A 21,478-nucleotide genomic window follows, 5' to 3' on the forward strand; every position below is an offset into this window, starting at 1 on the left:
TAAGATCTCACGGATCTAGACTTTTTTTTCTTCTCTGTGACTTGGAGAAGTGTCAAAGGCTACTTCTATATCAAGCAAGGCTCCCAAAGTAAATTTTTCCAATGATTTTTCCATCGAATGAATGAGTCGTTCACTTTTATCCATTTTCTTGGAACGTAGCCCTATGTTACGTTTTGTTTAAAGATAACCTCAATATCTTAATCTTATAATCTTTTGAAATATAATGGGTATTACTCCATCTGGTCTCGCTGACTTGTATGGTTCTAAAGTTTATTGTCCATGTGATCCTCTTCCTAGTTACTTTTCTCTCTACTATTTCCGTGTCAACCATTTGTGAAGTCACTGGTGTATCTTCAAATTCGATTATCCTTAGGTAATCCAGAGTATCGAATAGTAATTTTTGCATTTTATCGCTCATATCGTTCTATAAAACGTCAGGTCTTCTTAGAACCTGGTGTAACTTCATGTTCATGCTAGATTATCCTTAGGGAACGCGGAAATTGAGTATCGAATAGTAATTTTTGCATTTTATCGCTCATATCGTTCTATGAAACGTCAGGTCTTCTTAGAACCTGGTGTAACTTCATGTTCATGCTAGATTATCCTTAGGGAACGTGGAAATTGAGTATCGAATAGTAATTGTTGCATTTTATCGCCCATATCGTTCTATAAAACGTCAGGTCTTCTTAGAACCTGGTGTAACTTCATGTTCATGCTAGATTATCCTTAGGGAACGCGGAAATTGAGTATCGAATAGTAATTGTTGCATTTTATCGCTCATATCGTTCTATGAAACGTCAGGTCTTGTTAGAACCTGGGGTATCTTCATGTTCATGCTAGATTATCCTTAGGGAACCCGAAAATTGAGTATCGAATAGTAATTTTTGCATTTTATCGCTCATATCGTTCTATGAAACGTCAGGTCTTCTTAGAACCTGGTGTAACTTCATGTTCATGCTAGATTATCCTTAGGGAACGCGGAAATTGAGTATCGAATAGTAATTGTTGCATTTTATCGCTCATATCGTTCTATAAAACGTCAGGTCTTGTTAGAACCTGGGGTATCTTCATGTTCATGCTAGATTATCCTTAGGGAACGCGGAAATTGAGTATCGAATAGTAATTGTTGCATTTTATCGCCCATATCGTTCTATAAAACGTCAGGTCTTCTTAGAACCTGGGGTATCTTCATGTTCATGCTAGATTATCCTTAGGGAACGCGGAAATTGAGTATCGAATAGTAATTGTTGCATTTTATCGCTCATATCGTTCTATAAAACGTCAGGTCTTCTTAGAACCTGGGGTATCTTCATGTTCATGCTAGATTATCCTTAGCGAACCCGAAAATTGAGTATCGAATAGTAATTTTTGCATTTTATCGCTCATATCGTTCTATAAAACGTCAGGTCTTGTTAGAACCTGGGGTATCTTCATGTTCATGCTAGATTATCCTTAGGGAACGCGGAAATTGAGTATCGAATAGTAATTGTTGCATTTTATCGCCCATATCGTTCTATAAAACGTCAGGTCTTCTTAGAACCTGGTGTAACTTCATGTTCATGCTAGATTATCCTTAGGGAACGCGGAAATTGAGTATCGAATAGTAATTGTTGCATTTTATCGCTCATATCGTTCTATAAAACGTCAGGTCTTGTTAGAACCTGGGGTATCTTCATGTTCATGCTAGATTATCCTTAGGGAACCCGGAAATTGAGTATCGAATAGTAATTCTTGCATTTTATCGCTCATATCGTTCTATAAAACGTCAGGTCTTGTTAGAACCTGGGGTATCTTCATGTTCATGCTAGATTATCCTTAGGGAACGCGGAAATTGAGTATCGAATAGTAATTGTTGCATTTTATCGCTCATATCGTTCTATAAAACGTCAGGTCTTGTTAGAACCTGGGGTATCTTCATGTTCATGCTAGATTATCCTTAGGGAACGCGGAAATTGAGTATCGAATAGTAATTGTTGCATTTTATCGCTCATATCGTTCTATAAAACGTCAGGTCTTGTTAGAACCTGGGGTATCTTCATGTTCATGCTAGATTATCCTTAGGGAACCCGGAAATTGAGTATCGAATAGTAATTGTTGCATTTTATCGCTCATATCGTTCTATAAAACGTCAGGTCTTGTTAGAACCTGGGGTATCTTCATGTTCATGCTAGATTATCCTTAGGGAACGCGGAAATTGAGTATCGAATAGTAATTGTTGCATTTTATCGCTCATATCGTTCTATGAAACGTCAGGTCTTGTTAGAACCTGGGGTATCTTCATGTTCATGCTAGATTATCCTTAGGGAACGCGGAAATTGAGTATCGAATAGTAATTGTTGCATTTTATCGCTCATATCGTTCTATAAAACGTCAGGTCTTCTTAGAACCTGGGGTATCTTCATGTTCATGCTAGATTATCCTTAGGGAACCCGAAAATTGAGTATCGAATAGTAATTTTTGCATTTTATCGCTCATATCGTTCTATGAAACGTCAGGTCTTCTTAGAACCTGGTGTAACTTCATGTTCATGCTAGATTATCCTTAGGGAACGCGGAAATTGAGTATCAAATAGTAATTGTTGCATTTTATCGCTCATATCGTTCTATAAAACGTCAGGTCTTGTTAGAACCTGGGGTATCTTCATGTTCATGCTAGATTATCCTTAGGGAACGCGGAAATTGAGTATCGAATAGTAATTTTTGCATTTTATCGCTCATATCGTTCTATAAAACGTCAGGTCTTCTTAGAACCTGGGGTATCTTCATGTTCATGCTAGATTATCCTTAGGGAACCCGAAAATTGAGTATCGAATAGTAATTTTTGCATTTTATCGCTCATATCGTTCTATGAAACGTCAGGTCTTCTTAGAACCTGGTGTAACTTCATGTTCATGCTAGATTATCCTTAGGGAACGCGGAAATTGAGTATCAAATAGTAATTGTTGCATTTTATCGCTCATATCGTTCTATAAAACGTCAGGTCTTGTTAGAACCTGGTGTAACTTCATGTTCATGCTAGATTATCCTTAGGGAACGCGGAAATTGAGTATCGAATAGTAATTGTTGCATTTTATCGCTCATATCGTTCTATGAAACGTCAGGTCTTGTTAGAACCTGGGGTATCTTCATGTTCATGCTAGATTATCCTTAGGGAACGCGGAAATTGAGTATCGAATAGTAATTGTTGCATTTTATCGCTCATATCGTTCTATGAAACGTTAGGTCTTGTTAGAACCTGGTGTAACTTCATGTTCATGCTAGATTATCCTTAGGGAACGCGGAAATTGAGTATCGAATAGTAATTGTTGCATTTTATCGCTCATATCGTTCTATAAAACGTCAGGTCTTGTTAGAACCTGGGGTATCTTCATGTTCATGCTAGATTATCCTTAGGGAACGCGGAAATTGAGTATCAAATAGTAATTGTTGCATTTTATCGCTCATATCGTTCTATAAAACGTCAGGTCTTGTTAGAACCTGGGGTATCTTCATGTTCATGCTAGATTATCCTTAGGGAACGCGGAAATTGAGTATCAAATAGTAATTGTTGCATTTTATCGCTCATATCGTTCTATGAAACGTCAGGTCTTGTTAGAACCTGGGGTATCTTCATGTTCATGCTAGATTATCCTTAGGGAACGCGGAAATTGAGTATCGAATAGTAATTGTTGCATTTTATCGCTCATATCGTTCTATAAAACGTCAGGTCTTCTTAGAACCTGGGGTATCTTCATGTTCATGCTAGATTATCCTTAGGGAACCCGAAAATTGAGTATCGAATAGTAATTTTTGCATTTTATCGCTCATATCGTTCTATGAAACGTCAGGTCTTCTTAGAACCTGGTGTAACTTCATGTTCATGCTAGATTATCCTTAGGGAACGCGGAAATTGAGTATCAAATAGTAATTGTTGCATTTTATCGCTCATATCGTTCTATAAAACGTCAGGTCTTGTTAGAACCTGGGGTATCTTCATGTTCATGCTAGATTATCCTTAGGGAACGCGGAAATTGAGTATCGAATAGTAATTTTTGCATTTTATCGCTCATATCGTTCTATAAAACGTCAGGTCTTCTTAGAACCTGGGGTATCTTCATGTTCATGCTAGATTATCCTTAGGGAACCCGAAAATTGAGTATCGAATAGTAATTTTTGCATTTTATCGCTCATATCGTTCTATGAAACGTCAGGTCTTCTTAGAACCTGGTGTAACTTCATGTTCATGCTAGATTATCCTTAGGGAACGCGGAAATTGAGTATCAAATAGTAATTGTTGCATTTTATCGCTCATATCGTTCTATAAAACGTCAGGTCTTGTTAGAACCTGGTGTAACTTCATGTTCATGCTAGATTATCCTTAGGGAACGCGGAAATTGAGTATCGAATAGTAATTGTTGCATTTTATCGCTCATATCGTTCTATAAAACGTCAGGTCTTCTTAGAACCTGGTGTAACTTCATGTTCATGCTAGATTATCCTTAGGGAACGCGGAAATTGAGTATCAAATAGTAATTGTTGCATTTTATCGCTCATATCGTTCTATAAAACGTCAGGTCTTGTTAGAACCTGGGGTATCTTCATGTTCATGCTAGATTATCCTTAGGGAACGCGGAAATTGAGTATCAAATAGTAATTGTTGCATTTTATCGCTCATATTGTTCTATAAAACGTCAGGTCTTGTTAGAACCTGGGGTATCTTCATGTTCATGCTAGATTATCCTTAGGGAACGCGGAAATTGAGTATCGAATAGTAATTGTTGCATTTTATCGCTCATATCGTTCTATAAAACGTCAGGTCTTGTTAGAACCTGGGGTATCTTCATGTTCATGCTAGATTATCCTTAGGGAACCCGAAAATTGAGTATCGAATAGTAATTGTTGCATTTTATCGCTCATATCGTTCTATAAAACGTCAGGTCTTGTTAGAACCTGGGGTATCTTCATGTTCATGCTAGATTATCCTTAGGGAACCCGAAAATTGAGTATCGAATAGTAATTTTTGCATTTTATCGCTCATATCGTTCTATAAAACGTCAGGTCTTGTTAGAACCTGGGGTATCTTCATGTTCATGCTAGATTATCCTTAGGGAACCCGAAAATTGAGTATCGAATAGTAATTTTTGCATTTTATCGCCCATATCGTTCTATAAAACGTCAGGTCTTGTTAGAACCTGGGGTATCTTCATGTTCATGCTAGATTATCCTTAGGGAACGCGGAAATTGAGTATCGAATAGTAATTCTTGCATTTTATCGCCCATATCGTTCTATAAAACGTCAGGTCTTCTTAGAACCTGGGGTATCTTCATGTTCATGCTAGATTATCCTTAGGGAACGCGGAAATTGAGTATCGAATAGTAATTCTTGCATTTTATCGCCCATATCGTTCTATAAAACGTCAGGTCTTGTTAGAACCTGGGGTATCTTCATGTTCATGCTAGATTATCCTTAGGGAACGCGGAAATTGAGTATCGAATAGTAATTCTTGCATTTTATCGCCCATATCGTTCTATAAAACGTCAGGTCTTCTTAGAACCTGGGGTATCTTCATGTTCATGCATTGTTGCATTTTATCGCTTATGTCGGTCTATAAAACGTATGCTTATTTACTTATGCTTCTTAGTCCTTTGAAATCAATTTGCTCCATTTAAGTTATTTCGTGTTTTCCATCTATATTATAATTCATTCGAAGTTGAATATTTAATTTTTCGATCCCTCGATCACAACGCCGATCTGGCGGCTAAAGAATTAGATAATTATACGCCCCTGAAATCAACCACCCCCACTACGTTCGTTTCAAGACCGGCATGTAAGACCGTGCATAGGACTAACTGACAATCATATGGGTTATGTTAGGTTAGGGTTTAATATTAATAGCGCCATCTATGTGTCAGCCAACGAACTTTTCATCACAACCACAATTTTCATCTTTTGTTAATGTATTTTTTTTCATTGATTGTCGAAAAGAGTTATCATTCTGTATATATTTTGTTTCGTGGTACACTTTTGTTGTATCACAATTATTTATAGAATCCAGTCATCGTAAATTTGTATATGACATCTGATTAACGAAACGTTTTGGTATTTTCACGTCTCATATTCAGGACTAATTTGATTTTGTTTTTAAGAATGGGATGTAATCGATGTGCACGTGCGTATATTATTTCCTGGCGTCAATCGATGTTTTGATTCTATTTTTCGTCATAAAACATTGATTGATCGCACTTTAGGGTGTCATTATACCCAGTTCACAGGTTATTAACTGTCTGCTTCATTTATAGAGAATTGAATTCTCTATAATATTGATAATAAATACAAATAACAGAAAACTCCTAGAAAAATAGATATTTACTAAAAATATAAAAAAAAATCGATTTTTGTGATCTTTCACCCCCGATTTTAAAACTTGTGACCATCCAATTATATGTGAATTTTGAGAATAGTTTTAGGATGCCAAAATACAAATTTTTACGTGGTAATATACTGGTCGTGTCAATTTTCCGAGGTTAACCCCCTATAATGACTGGACTACTATTATTCATTCCAAATTTACCTTAAAATGGCATTATATTTGAAACTAATTGATTAACAGAAAAAAAAAATTTTGTTTCTTTGATAGGTTGGAAAATTTTCAAACACCCCTCGTAATTTCACATTATTATTATCATACTATTGGTAACCATTTCATTATTTGTCTTTATTAGCTCTGTTTTCTTATTTTGGTAATTTTATACTTTCGCAGTCCCCTCGTTTTTTGACTTTAGAAAATTTAAAAATCATCCGATTTCTTTGATTTTTTTTTAAATCTTCGTATTTTACGGCTGATTTATTAAAAAAAATATGGGAAATATCTCACCTGGAAATTTCACTTTTTATGACTTTAAATTTGATGATAATCGTTCATAACTTTTTTGCAAAAGCATCAAATGCAGTTCATAAAAACAAAAATTTTGGAAAAAAAAATTAAAAATGTTTGTTTATTCATTTTTTATCTCGAACAGTCAACCTTAGTAAGATACCATTTTTTAATGGTGAAAATTTTAAATTTTTCAAAGTTAATTTTTGTATAATTTTTTTTCAATTTGTTTGTTTTTTTTGTGTAGATTATGAAAAAATATAACAACTTCATTTGATTATTTGGAAAAAAGTTATTAACAATTATATGTGAATTTTCATGAAAATTTAAAGCTCTGAAACCAATATAAGTTTTCATTTTTTTTATTCCCATAATTTTTTTCGAAAAACCGCCGTAAAAACGAAGATTTTAAAAAAAATTAATCGAAATCGGATGATTTTTCGATTTTCTAGAACCAAAACAAACGTGGAGACCGCGAAAATTACAAAATTACCCCAATTTTTTCTATTTATCATCATCTTGTTTTATATTTCTTAAACGTTGTAATGTAGCTTCTCAATTTTTATTATACACTCTTAATCATAATATTTATTATTTTTTTTATGCTTTGTACCAATTACTTAATCTGCTGCGGTTGTTACGTTTTTTTTTTTAATTATTTTTCCTTCGCCCTTTTGTGGTTGTCTGTTTAAGTCTTCTCTGTATTCGTCTTATTTTACAAAACTTACGTTAATCAACAATTATTATATTTATATATTCAGAAAGTAATATATTGACTGTACCCCGTAAACTATATTTGGTAATAAACGATGCGTGCGCTTGCGTCTATAGTTCGGTGCAATTACACACGCTCTCTCGTATATGACATAGCGTTTGTTGTACACAAAACTCGTTTAGTAGATCGAACAACGCTATTTGAGTAGCGTTATTCGTTTATCCTTCACTCGGGCCTATCGATTTTTATATATATTCACGTGATTCAATACCGGCTATTTCGTAATTATAGAATTGAAAAGATGAATTAAAAACTTCGTTTGATTTTCGAAAAATCAATGTTGTTACCGACGAATTCTTCTCCTATAGGCTTTCAACATGAACTTTATCAAAGTGTAACCGAAAAAACGAAATTTTTTGCTTCGAAATGTGTAAACAAAAGTCCTTCTAAAGAAAAAAGTGGTGAGACTTTGAGGAGAAATAGGTTTAGGTTTTGTGTGTGTACGGGGCCTAGGAAAAGTAATAAGAAAACTACCAAGTGGTATGTCAAGGTGAGGTTTTCCTTTTATTTTTTTTGTTTTTCGGTCGATATTTAAATATATTTAAAACATGCTGAGAAATAAGAAACAACCTAATAAGCACCATAAAAAAACTTATATATGTAGTGAGGAATTTTGTTCAGTCTAAAGATTCTGAGAAATGTTTTGACTGCTATAATAAAGAATGATTTGAATATATGATTATGCAGGTTAGGTCAACTCTATTGACATGTAAAAAGAAATATTTTTAACCCCGTTCACGGTAAACGCCGTTCAAAATGTCGTTAGTATATACGAGGGTGAAGTGATTTTAATCTCCTCTCAGTCCACCAAGTTTCCAATTTAATATCTGGAATCGTAACAATCTTTTTAAGTAAAATAGTTTCCAAGTTCCATAACAATCACATCTATATTAAGTTTTTATATACCGTAAGCTTCGTAAGTTTGTCATACATCAATAGAATCTAAATAAATTGGGTTCCCCAACTTTTTCGTCGCATAAACCACTTTCAAAATTGTGCATCATTACTATTTCTAAATCTCGTAAAAAAATGAAGATTAGATCTATGGAAACTTGTGTTGTGGCTGAGTTTCAACGACGAATTAACTGTTTTCGAAAAAAAAAAGGTTAGAATTGACCTAAAAAGTGACTCCATCCAACTATACTTTTTTCAAACCGACAGTAACAGATTAGATGTATGGAAACTTGTGTTGTGGCTGAGTTTCAACGACGAATTAACTGTTTCGAAAAAAAAAGGTTAGAATTGACCAAAAAAGTGACTCCATCCAACTATACTTTTTTCAAACCTACAGTAACAGATTAGATGTATGGAAACTTGTGTTGTGGCTGAGTTTCAACGACGAATTAACTGTTTTCGAAAAAAAAAAAGGTTAGAATTGACCTAAAAAGTGACTCCATCCAACTATACTTTTTTGAAACCTACAGTAACTCACAGCACAAGAACCAATCATAAAAAAATATAATTTTGAAGAGAGGTATGTTAGTTTTTTTGTAATAATATTTGATGATGGCTTATCGTACCACAAAAAAATCACACAAACTCTATTATGGTATATTGTTTTTTGTTAAAGAATCAGATAAACGAAAATGCTATTTACGCGGCATCTACCCACCTCATTACGTCTGGCGCTGGCCTGAATGCAGTCACCAGTCAAACACGCCCACTGCTTTAGACTAGGACTAGAAAGGTCATCTTAAGGCATGGAAAGAGCGTACAGAACACGTTCGTGTATCACCGATAAATACTGTAACAGCTAATTGAGTATTTGAGATTTTCTCTGCACAATTTAAGAATACACCCTTGAATGGACTTGTCCAAAAACACTTTGTAAATTTTCTTCAACATTTCTGGTCTAAGATGCTGGTCTTTGCAGGTCATACGGCCTCGTTCAAACTCTGCTACCCAATATTTTATTGTTGATAACGAAGAAGCAGTATCACCAAGAGTACAATCTAGGTCACCTTCAAGCTTGAAACATATGTTATATAGATTATGTACTTTCTACTACATTGATATTTTTCAAGCAACTACCGCCATCTCTAGGTCGGGCCACTAGTTCCGTCCTCGGGACATATAACATGCTATCAGCCATTTAGTGGGATGTTTTTATTCGTTTCTGTAGTATTTTACATAAATTAATCGATGTTGAATCTTTTATTATTTCGAAAATACAAATCAAATCATGAATTTATCATGTTGATGATAAATAACTAGACAGAACATATATTTATTTAAAAAATTCCCATAATTAGATTTCGGTCGTTAAGATAATTGAACGCTTCTCCAAGGTCCGTTGATCACGTGCTACAATTAATTATTACTAAATAATTATAACCAACTCATACAGAATAATTATTGTGAAATAAATCGGTCAAGAAAATTGTACACACTTTCGTAAATTGACATTTGACGTGGATGATTCAAAGAATTTATGGATGACATTAGATATTTAAAAATTTTTGTTTGTTTTTGAGTACGACAACTTTGATTTGAATTTTGTGATCCTCCAAGTGATAATATTTGATGATACTGACTGTCTTTGTAAAGTGAAGACCACGGGACAATCAACAGTTATATAGTGGAAAGTCAAATATAGAGTGGCGTGTCAGTCGAAGTGTTCGTTTGGTTTATCTCGGTTCTATGATCACTGACTTATTAACTTTAATGTCAGATGCATTCTCTTCTTCTTCATTTGCAGGCGTATCCCGTTAAGCCGGCATTTGGAGTTCTATCAAGGTAAATTAGCAAGAATCAATGAAAAAAATATGCAAAATTTGTAGTTTTTTCGTTGCTATATCGCAATTACTGCTTTCATTCATATGAAGCTAGCATAAAATTTTGAAAAATCAGTAAATTATAGAGTCAAGTAATGAACCAAAATTTGTTGCTGCAAGTAAGTACTATCGAAAATTAGAAAAAAAAAGACCGGATGAATTTTTTTTTACTAGCAGTAATTTTCTTGACACATGCTAGCTTGAATTCGACTTGTTACACGGAAAATGGAAAGATTTAGTTGCTACGTTGAACGATGAATAAAGAATAAGCAACAAAATCGATTTTGAAATGTTGAAATAATTTTTAAACGGCTCTACCGATCTATTCCAAAAACTGATCAGCTTTCAACATCAAAAAACCACGTCAATCATCGCCAGTCTGGTTGAAATTAGTTGATTTGTTTGTTAGTTATTGTTAGAGAAAGAAAACCGAAAATGAGGTTTTTTTTTCTAACTTTCCGCTAAGAAAATTGAAAATTTTCAAAAATCGGAAAGTCATTGGTTTTACCTCGTGTTTCAAAATCGAGTTTCCCTCTGATCTCGACGTTTTGAGGTTCTAGGAAGCCTTCCTGAATATTTCCGCGATGATGTCTGTATGTATGTATGTGACCCTCTTATAGCTTTTGAAAGACTCGACTGATTCCATCGCGGTTGAAACCATTCGAAAGAGCTTGACCAAACTTAGATTTTGAGTACAATTTGAACGGATTCGAACCAGCAGATTTCAAGAAATATCAAAAAAACTACGAAAAATTTTTTTTTCAAATGTGGTTTTTTGTAATAACTTCAAAACGGCTTTACCGATCAATTCCAAAAACTAATCAGCTTTCATTATAAAAAAACCAAGTCAATCGTCGCCAGTCTGGTCGAAATTAGTCAATTTGATTGTGAGTTATTGTTTCAAAAATAGACAAGTTATTGGTTTTTCGAAAATTGAGTTTTAATATTCTATATTGAATGCCATAGAAAACTAAAAAAATGGATTTTTTCGAGTTGTGCCGGTCTTTTCGGAAGACAGCGATTTGTAAACGATACAGTCTATGGCGGTACTAGCAAGCAGCTCGATTAAAATGGCCGACTGTCCAAAATGCGAGTTGGTTATCATATGCAGACTGCGCTAGCAGTCTAAAGGAAGACATTCTTTAGTTCCATTGACAGCATTATCGTTAGTTGCTGGATAAAATCAGATGCAAAAGTTAGCATTCTCTAAAGCGATCAAAAAGCAGAAAAAACTGAAGATCTGTTCCTGTGTCTATATACATTTGTATCCCAATTTCTAATCATATTTTGCAGGCCCTTCTGGCATGACTTGCGGTCCCTATCTGTTACTGCAATACAGCAATGGATCTTCCCTCAGTTGGAAGAACATGAACCACGCTGCTAGTTATACTTTGCCATCCTTCTCGTTCCCAGCAAGAATTACTACTCAAGGTCACGCGATGCTGTTGGCGCGAGTCTTAAATCTCTCTCCATCTCTTTACCAGAGCGAACTTTCCATTATTGACGTAAATACTTCTAAACCAGATACTTCTATGTTAGAAAATCCCACATTTAATATTTTGTACAAACATATCATTTCGTCTAATCCAATTTGTAGTAACTTTTTGTGTCATCTAAATGAAAAATCCGTTTTGGTATTATCAATGTCAAATGTTAATATCCAATTTTATTTATTAATACAATTGCGATTTCATATCTTTAGGTCATAATCGTGACGATATTTCAATAAAGTCAATATTTATAAAACACAATCTACATTTCTAGAAAAATTACAAACTATTTATAATCGAATGATAATGAATTTATGCAGATAGTAGCCGTTTGAGATAAATTGTTCGCATAATTTACTTTTTATTTATAATTATTACGGGGGGGTCCGTTTTCCTATGTTTTTTGATGCGTAGAATCGATTTTTCCAGGGTGCCGAGCCCAAATCTGCTTGAGTAATTTAATTGTTTATACTCTAAGACCCCGCTGCAAAATTATGACATGAAGAATGTACCCAATCAAAAACTCATTTGGAATTATTTTCACAAGTGGGAGAATGTATTTTTCATAAGGTTCCAATTAAAAATTCGAAAGATTTGAAAAGTGTCAGCTCCTGCCGTAACCTCTACACACAGGTGTAAACAGGTACGATTATAAAGCTATAATTCTTAAACAAAGAAAGATATGAAAAGAAGTTTCATATAAAAAAGATTTGTTTTAAAAAGATCTACAAAAAAGGTCTCTACAGTTTTTTGCAGAAAATCAATATTTAAACAGTTATCGTCAATATAATGCAAAAATGACGTTTCTTCTCAATTTATCGGTCATAACTTAGTTCCTACATGACGTAGAAAGGATTTAAAGTAGCTTATTTTAAACTTTAAAGTTTAAGCTTCAAAATGAGATGTGGTGGACCTTTTAAATATTATCTGTTAAAAAGTTACAGGAGTTTGAATGTACAAATTTTCATGAAAAAAAGCATATATTTATTATTTCATTGTTTTATTGCACCTCACCTTTTTTCGAAACTTGTTTCGACGAAAATTACGTCAAAAATTCGAATACCAATAATAGAGCCTTTATATTTGGAACTTTATTCTTTTAATTCACTTTGAAATGAGTCATTTATGTCAAAAAAATACTATAAATATGAGGGGAATATGAAACGGCCACGAGACCCCCCTAGAAATAGTAGTTTGCGTGATTGACAACAAATAAAAACAATACGATAGTTACATGAAGAAAAATCTAGAATATTCTAAAATTGTAGTTAATTCGCTTGTGAAATTAATTCTGTTCATTCAACTTTGTGAAAATATCGTAATTTTGACTTTAATAAATTTTTAAAAATAAATTTTCGGACATCGAAAATATAACTGGCGCAGTCAGTAGGATTCGTGCGGTCGCGATTTTTTCCGCATAGTGTGAAAAGAAAATCCCGACTAAGTATTTTAATACTACAGTATGAAATCTACGTTCATCGAGGGAGAGGACTTGAAATTACTAAATCAGAAAATTGAAGAAAAGACGAAAATGAACTTGAAGAATGAAGAGAAACAACAGAACACGATCTGAAATATACCTCCTTTATTTTTCATTCTTGGGGATGGAGGAGTTACATGAAGAAAAATCTAGATTATTCTAAAAACTAATACGCAAAAAGATCATATTTTGTAAACATGTGTCAGCATTTATTTTAATATAAAAATAGGATCGTTGTAAACATTTTTTAATGAATTGTAGTTAATTGGCGATGGCTAAAACGTACTTCAATATTCTTATTATAACCTTCAATTTTTACCAGTTCTCAAGTCTCCAGCCTCCTCAATCTTAGACTCATTACTCCATGAAACTTTCTCCCGCTCTTTATGCGCTCAATTAGCCCACCGCCACCTCTTAATTTTATTTTGAGGTACCTTCACAGCCACCCTTTCAAAAAGACCAGCTTCCCTCAATCTCTTTTCCATTGTAGAAGTACTTAAAGGCAGATCCCTAGATTCATTGATCTGAGAGGTTATCTCTGGGAAGTCCGGAAGTGGTTGTGGGGGCGTCTCATAGGGTTACTTGAAACTAAACTGCAATCATAAACACTGAAGAAATAATTCACAGTTAAAGAATAGTAAATAAATTATCCGGTACTTGCAAGTTTTAACTTGTCACATTCGCCGTTATTTTGGAATTTAATGAATGGATTATGGAATGGGTAAAAACTTTTGATCGGCACTATAAATACAGGGTGTCCCACGATAAGTTAAAACTATATGTATATGGCAAAATACTTTAGTAAAATCATGAAAATTTCTACATTTGGGTTTTCGGATACGATCTTTTTAACTAAAATATTTTTAAAGATGGCCGGCTTCCAGTTCTACCTGAAGACTGTAACTTTGTTATTTTAAACAGAACACCCTGTATATTAATACATTTTTGAAATTTTTATAAAATTTTAGTATACTTTTGTCTCAAAACTTTTTTCGAAAAATGCATACTTTTTGAGTTATTAATTTTTTTGTAAAAAATTTGACCGTTGCAGACCCTTATAAATTATTTTTTTACGAGGATATCCTTAAAGATATGAAAATGGTTTCTGTTCAGTTGCTTTTATCAACGTTAGACGTATTTGAATCTATGTTGAAACATTTTCCATTTTATACAGGGTGTATATAAAAAGTGTTCAAAATTTAACTTAACATAAATATCAAATTTCTTTATTTTTTTTAATAGAACCACCCGTTTTTTTCTATTCGAATGCATTCTGGGGTAAAAAATAAGGCAAATTCATGTAAACTTTTCTATACCTAAACCTTACCGTTATCCAGATATTAAATATTTTCTGTAAATTTTTAGAGATGCAGGTTTGGTCTAAATTTCATTTAAAGTTTGTATGGGAATAGTAAATACAATTTGATTTGATTTTTTCACAGACCTTTTTTATTTCTAAGTGCTTGTATCAACGGGTCAAAATAAAATTTACAGAAAAAATTTAATATCTGGATAACGGTGAGGTTTAGGTATAGGAAAGTTTACACACACCTTTTTATAAGCACCCTGTATAAAATGAAAAATTTTTGAAGATAGATCAGACTTTGCTAAAGGCAACTGAACAGAAACCATTTTCATATCTTTAAGGATATCCTCGTAAAAAAATAATTTATAAGGGTCTGCAACGGTCAAATTTTTTTTTTACAAAAAAATTAATAACTCAAAAAGTATGCATTTTTCAAAAAAAGTTTTTAAACAAAAGTATACTTAAATTTTACGTAGATTTAAAAAATATATCAATATACAGGGTGCTCTATTTAAAATAACAAAGTTACAGTCGACTTCAGGTAAAACCGGACGTCGGTGATCTTTAAAAATATTTTAGTTAAAAAGATCGTATCCGATAACCCAAACGTGGAAATTTTCATAATTTTACTATAAGTATTTTGCCAAATACAGATAGTTTTAACTCGTCGTAGGACACCCTGTATATTTAACGGAATATTATTATACATAAGATGCAATATACGATTATTCAAAGAACTGGAAGAAAATGAAAACAATATCTGAAAGTTTGCGTACATTAAGCACATACGCCAACGAAATGTTTCTATTTTGAAATCCCTATCAAAGTTTTAATTATCCGAACGTTAGTAATTTCCGCTTCAAAAAATAAACATTCAACAAATAACAATGTTTTCCGATAAAATGAAAAGGCTTACAACAATTCAGCCCACATAAGAGATAAATATATCTTCCGATGGATTTTTTCGCGATCGTTTCATTTTATTTAAACATACTGTAACAAAATTATTTGAACAACTACCTTTGATTTATTCAAACGCAACCTTATTTATTTACACATACATTTATGATATTAATTTCAACAAATCAACCAGAGATTTTAAATTAGTGGGAAAAGAAGTAAAAGATCTCGAAGAAAAGTTTCCCAATTTTTTTTTGTTTCATGCTCCACTTTAAAACCGATTAATAAACTTGATTTTCCGTTTGCCGTTTTCAGCAAATTCTACATCCTATTCATAAACCGTTAATTTAAAATTTTGTAATTTTTATTGAGGTGTGTACTGCTTTTTATTTTCGTGATCATTTTGCAATTCTGTGATACTGACAAATCCACTAACATTAGCTGCTGCTGAAAATCTTGGAACTTAGAAAAAAATCATTATCATACCTCGTTAACTTGTTACAATTGAATCTTAAATTATAAAACGTAAATAGACGAGTAAAATGTATCTAATTGTAAGGGCGTTTGGTTTAAACAGGGTACCAGACGTGAACTGAGTCCTATTTGTACCCCAATCGTTTTTTTTTCCGGAGAACGAAATTTCAAAGCAAAAACCATAAAGGAAAATAAATTCTTTGCAAATAAAACAAAAGAGTCATCATTTGATTGAATTATAAAGGATTGTGTAGTAAAATTGATATTAATTGATTCCATTATACAGCTTTTGTATACAATAGAATTAGTATTTAAGAATACATATACACGCATAGTGTGTTTTCAATAGTATTGACATCCATTACTCAGATTATTGAAACCACTTTCTTTATTTATATTTTTTGTTAATAAATAGCTTTAAAAAAGCTGTGAATAAAGTTAGTAATAAAAAGATCGTGAATTATAACGATACAATAAAATATATTTGATGTACAATGCGAGTTTGAGAATTATTTCTAATATTACCATTCTTTAGAACGTTAAGTGACGACAAGGCCGTTTCGTTTTTATTAAACTACAAATAGAAATTGAATGTTAACGACCAGGTCGGACGAAAATAAAAATTTCGCGATGCAGTAAATACCTTGACGTCCGAATTACAAAGGAATGTGTTTTTTTTTAGATATTTCTTTTATAATTTAAAATTTTTTCCAATAATTGAGTAGTTGTTGATATAATGATTACGATTTATATTTTATACAAACACTTAGTTATGAGAGATTAGTGCAAGCCGGTCACGTATATCTCTCTCCTATTATTATAAAAAAAAATGGGCGCCAAAATATTTATTTTCGTATGATTTGCGTGAGATATTTTACGCATTACATTACGCAACATTCCACGGCTAAAAGTTCGTGGATAAAATCGTACAAATACAAATTATCACACAAATTACAACGCTACAAACACTCTAGTGAATAACATTTCACTTTAAGCATCCTCTTTACCACTCAAAACCAGTCAAATTAAAGCACATTTTATGACGATTATTTTGCTTTTTTTTATTTTTTTTGTAACATAAAAATTGACGGAGTTATAACCAAATTAATCTGTCACTATAGTGCGAGGGTTGCTTATCCACAGCCCTTTGACCCTTTATTAATAAAATGTGGAGGGTATCAAGCCCTTCTGAAATACATAGGCTTGTAGCACTGAAAATTACGTTTGAAATGGTTTTTTGTAGGATGTCATAGCTTCAAAATTAATGGAGTTACATAAAAAATAAAAATTTGAAATTTTGTGAATTTTGGCGAATTTTTTCTTTTTGATGCTAAGTTGTCTGTAGGTACATTTGAGGGTACCAAGAGATGATATACTCATAATCTTGGTAAAGGGGTGGTTCTTGAAGGGTGTCAGGGTGTAGAGAATGAAAAATCACTTCGTGTTTGGAAAATAATAATAAAAATTAATAACCAATTAAATTTTATTAAAATGCTATGAATTTTTCACAGTCAAAATGAAATTGCTATGTTTTAAATCGTTAAAAGATTTTTTCCTATATTACTTTCATCAGAAGGGTAGTTTTTAAAGATTATTAAGGGTTGATACTTCAAAATATATAAATTTTGTATTATACAATATGTTAAGATATTTATGCTGCATAAACGAAAAACATTTGAATTGAAAAAAAGTAGGAAAAACTATAATATTGGTATTTTTCGATAAGGGGTGGTTTTCACTCCTTAAAAACAATTTGCCCACCTTATAGATCTTGATATTGAGCTTAATTCTGTATTTTCAGAAAAATCGGAGTTGCATTGAAGAATTTTGAGTTTTGAATGCCCAGCACTATACGTTTGGCTAGATGCTTCGACAGGTGTCAATAACGAAGTAGACTGATAGTTTTTGTATAGAATGCACAATTAAGTTACATACTTATTACCCGATATTTTAGTTTGGATAGGAGATTAATTCGGTTTGTACTATGACTAGATTTATTCTGTTTATTAATACAGAGCCATCAATAAAATAATTTTTATATGGTGTTATTATAAAATAAAGATTATTTCGAATACGGAAGCATAAAGTTGTTATTTAAACGGTTTATGGTAATTTTACGAGACACCATTCCTAACTTAATAGAGCATAAGATTTGAGAATATGTAGTTTTTTATAAATCATTAATCTTTCAGTAAATATTGGCTTTAGATTATAAACTGAATAGAATTATATTTTAAATTGTTATTCCAAGTAATCCCTCCACATTCTTTCGTTTCCGGTAGTAATTTAGAATAAAAAAATATTTCTAGACGTTGAATGATCTTAAAGGAATAGCGAAAGGGAAAATGGCAAAAATAGCCCAAGTTCGATGTTATAAAACGAACACAACCCGTGCAGCAGGTGCAGTTTAATGCTCAAAATTTAGAAATAAGAGATATCCACAAAGTAAGTTCTGTTTGGTTTAAAAAAAAAACGTGTATAGGTACGAAATAAAATATTTATTGTACAAAAATCTACAACCGTTGAATTAATTTTCTACATAATCCATTTATTAAATATTTTTATTCGAAAGGCGTTAACCCAACCAATATAAAAGCTGAACTAGATTCTACTCTGAGTGATTCCACTCCTTCATTACCAAAAGTAAAATATTGGGTAGCACAGTTTAAACAAGTCCGTACGACTTGCGAAGACCAGCATCGCAGAGGTCGACCAAATGAGGTGACGACTCCAGAAATGTTGAGGAAATTCCATAAAGCGCTACTGGATGATCCTCGATTGAAAGTGCGCAATTTACAAGACATATTAGGCATATGTACATCGCGTATTAACTGAAAATTTGGACACGAGAAAGCTGTGCGCAAGATGGGTGCCGCATTTGCTCACAATGGAACAAAACAGCGCCGTGAAGATGGTTCCGTAGAATGTTTCAAAGAAATAAAGGCTAAACAAGGTGATTTTAATATTTTGGACCAGAACATCTTTTTGTTAAGTTCGTATACGAATTATTTTCGTTCTTAACTCAAGTTAAAATTAGTAAAACCAAGAACTATCGATTAAAATTTGTGTATCAATCGTAAGTTTTCATAGTCTATGCAAATGAAGGGCCACGGGGAAGAACGATTACAGTCCCGAAAACAAAAATTTTCAGCATTGGATTATTTAAGTTTGAGGTCGAATAAAAAGCTTCTTCAACAAGGGCAGGGACCAGTGAGTCGTAGAATCTTTGGGCACCTGGATTGGTCAAGAACTGCTTCAAATGAAGGAGGTCCTTTAATTTAGCCGGTTGGTCTATAATACACTTATATCTTCAAGCGGAGATCTTCACTTTGGTCATCACTATGTAATACAATACTTTTATTTGAAAGGCCTTATCTCAACCAATATAAAAGCTGAACTAGATTCTATTCTGAGTGAGACTGCTCCTTAGTACGACCTACGAAGACCAGCATCGCAGTGGTCGACCAAATGAAGTAGCGACTCCAAAAATGTTGAAGAAAATCCACAAAGTGGTACTGGATGATTGTGAGAAAGTGCGTGAGCTAGCAGACATAGTAGGTATTTAAAAAAGTGCTGTACATCGCATTTTAACTGAAAATTTGCGTTGTTTAAGTTTGAAGTCGAATAAAAAGCTGAAAAATGGGGGTAATTAAATTTTTCAAAGTTTTGATGGAGGTTCATCAATTGGTGGGTCATCTACAAACTCGATGTCATCTTCTTCAACCAGAGCAGGGACCAGAACTGCTTTAAATGAAGGAGGTCCTTCAATTTAGCCATTTTAATGGTCAGTTTCCCATTGTACAGATTTTTAAGTTGGCCTACTTTTTGTACAAACTTTCTTGACTTTTTCAGAGATATTTCACACGCCCACTTGGGTTTACATTTACCGTACGTTTTTTTCAGAACCTATTTTTTGGTTGGGGCTCTTGGACTATAATGAATTTCTCCCATACTTTAACCGAGCTCCGTATAATTATAATTCGTAAACCGATGAAATTAAACCGTTGGATGAAAGGCAGAGTAAAAGGTGTACCACTATAAATACTCCATCGTCAAATGATTTTTTGTTCTCAATTTTCAAATCCGGCACACAAATTGTATATGACCTTAAGCATACTATCAAGATTTATGTTTGCCAGATGTTCCGACGTTTAATGTTTCAGATTTGAAACGTGTTTAACCGTTGATTTAAGTATAAAGCGGTACTGTAAAGATATGCTAAAGAAAATTTACTTTTTGTGGTGTTAATTACAACGGCATTGGGTAGGTATCGGTAGAAATAGACGAGAAAATTTTATACAAAGATTATGCAAATGCGATAATTTGTATAAGAGCCAAAAAAGAACGGAAAATTCCCTGTTTTAAACATGATTTTAGATATTTTGTAGATATTATACCTACTTTCGATAAAATATCTGCATTTTGTATATTTTGGACATAAAATATAGTGTTGCCTACGAGATGAGACTTTGAAAATCTCGTTTTGTCTCGCAAAAAAGTGGTCTCGAATCTTGTTTTGCAATAAAACTCTCGAATAGAGTCTCTTTTCATAATAAAAGTCTCGAATCGAATCTTGTTTTGCAATAAAAAGTGTCGGATCGAGTCTTGTTTTGCAATAAAATTCTCGGATAGAGTCTCTTTTCGCAATAAAAGTCTCGGATCGAGTCTCTTTTCGCAATAAAAGTCTCGGATCGAGTCTCTTTTCATAATAAAAGTCTCGAATCGAATCTTGTTTTGCAATAAAAAGTGTCGGATCGAGTCTTGTTTTGCAATAAAAGTCTCGGATCGAGTCTCTTTTCGCAATAAAACTCTCGGATCGAGTCTTGTTTTGCAATAAAAGTCTCGGATCGAGTCTTTTTTTGCAATAAAAGTCTCAACAGTCTTTTACGAGAAGTCCGAGATGTAAATATCTCTAATACATCAATAAGACAACACCTGCTGGTCTACGCAGTAGAAGATCTCTCCAGGCACCTTTGCTAACCAGACAGCATCGTGTTGCTAGACTAAGATTTGCAAGGCAACATCTAGATTGGAATTTAGGAAATTTAAACCAAGTTTTATTTACTGATGAGACAAGAATCAGTTTAAGAGGTCCAGATGGACGTAATCAAAAATCAAAGCCGTTGCAAGGAGGGTGTATCATGTTTTGGGGAGGAATTTGTTTTGATGCCCGCACATAATTAGTGTCTCTTCCTAGACCCGCCCTTAACGCAGCCAGATACATAACTGACGTTCTTGAAAATCTCGTCGTTCCGTTTGGGCCATTCCTTGGTGGTTATTTTTGTTTAATGCATGATAATGCTAGACCACACGTCGCGGCAGATGTTCTGGCCACCAAGAAGTCCAGATATGAATCCTATCAAGCATGTCTGGTACATTTTAAAACGCCGCACTGGTCGTCGAAATCCATCTCCTCAAAATTTGAA

The 21,478-nt window shown here is 33.2% G+C and overlaps 1 protein-coding gene across 4 annotated transcripts in view; it reads left to right on the forward strand.

The window, feature by feature from the left end:
- LOC130891094 (ral guanine nucleotide dissociation stimulator-like 1) overlaps positions 1 to 21,478 on the forward strand; it is a 68,424-nt gene that overhangs the window by 7,931 nt on the left and 39,015 nt on the right. For 2 of the 4 annotated variants that reach the window (XM_057795641.1, XM_057795643.1), the window contains exon 1: positions 7,506 to 8,118. The exons of the other annotated variants lie outside the window; for them this stretch is intronic. In XM_057795641.1, coding sequence (XP_057651624.1) covers positions 7,906 to 8,118 — 213 coding nt within the window. In that variant the 5' untranslated portion in view covers positions 7,506 to 7,905. Of the gene's footprint in view, positions 1 to 7,505; positions 8,119 to 21,478 lie in introns of those variants that run through there. 4 annotated transcript variants of the gene reach the window in all.

The sequence above is a fragment of the Diorhabda carinulata genome, chromosome 3, assembly GCF_026250575.1.
Source record: "Diorhabda carinulata isolate Delta chromosome 3, icDioCari1.1, whole genome shotgun sequence".
Lineage (NCBI taxonomy): Eukaryota > Metazoa > Arthropoda > Insecta > Coleoptera > Chrysomelidae > Diorhabda > Diorhabda carinulata.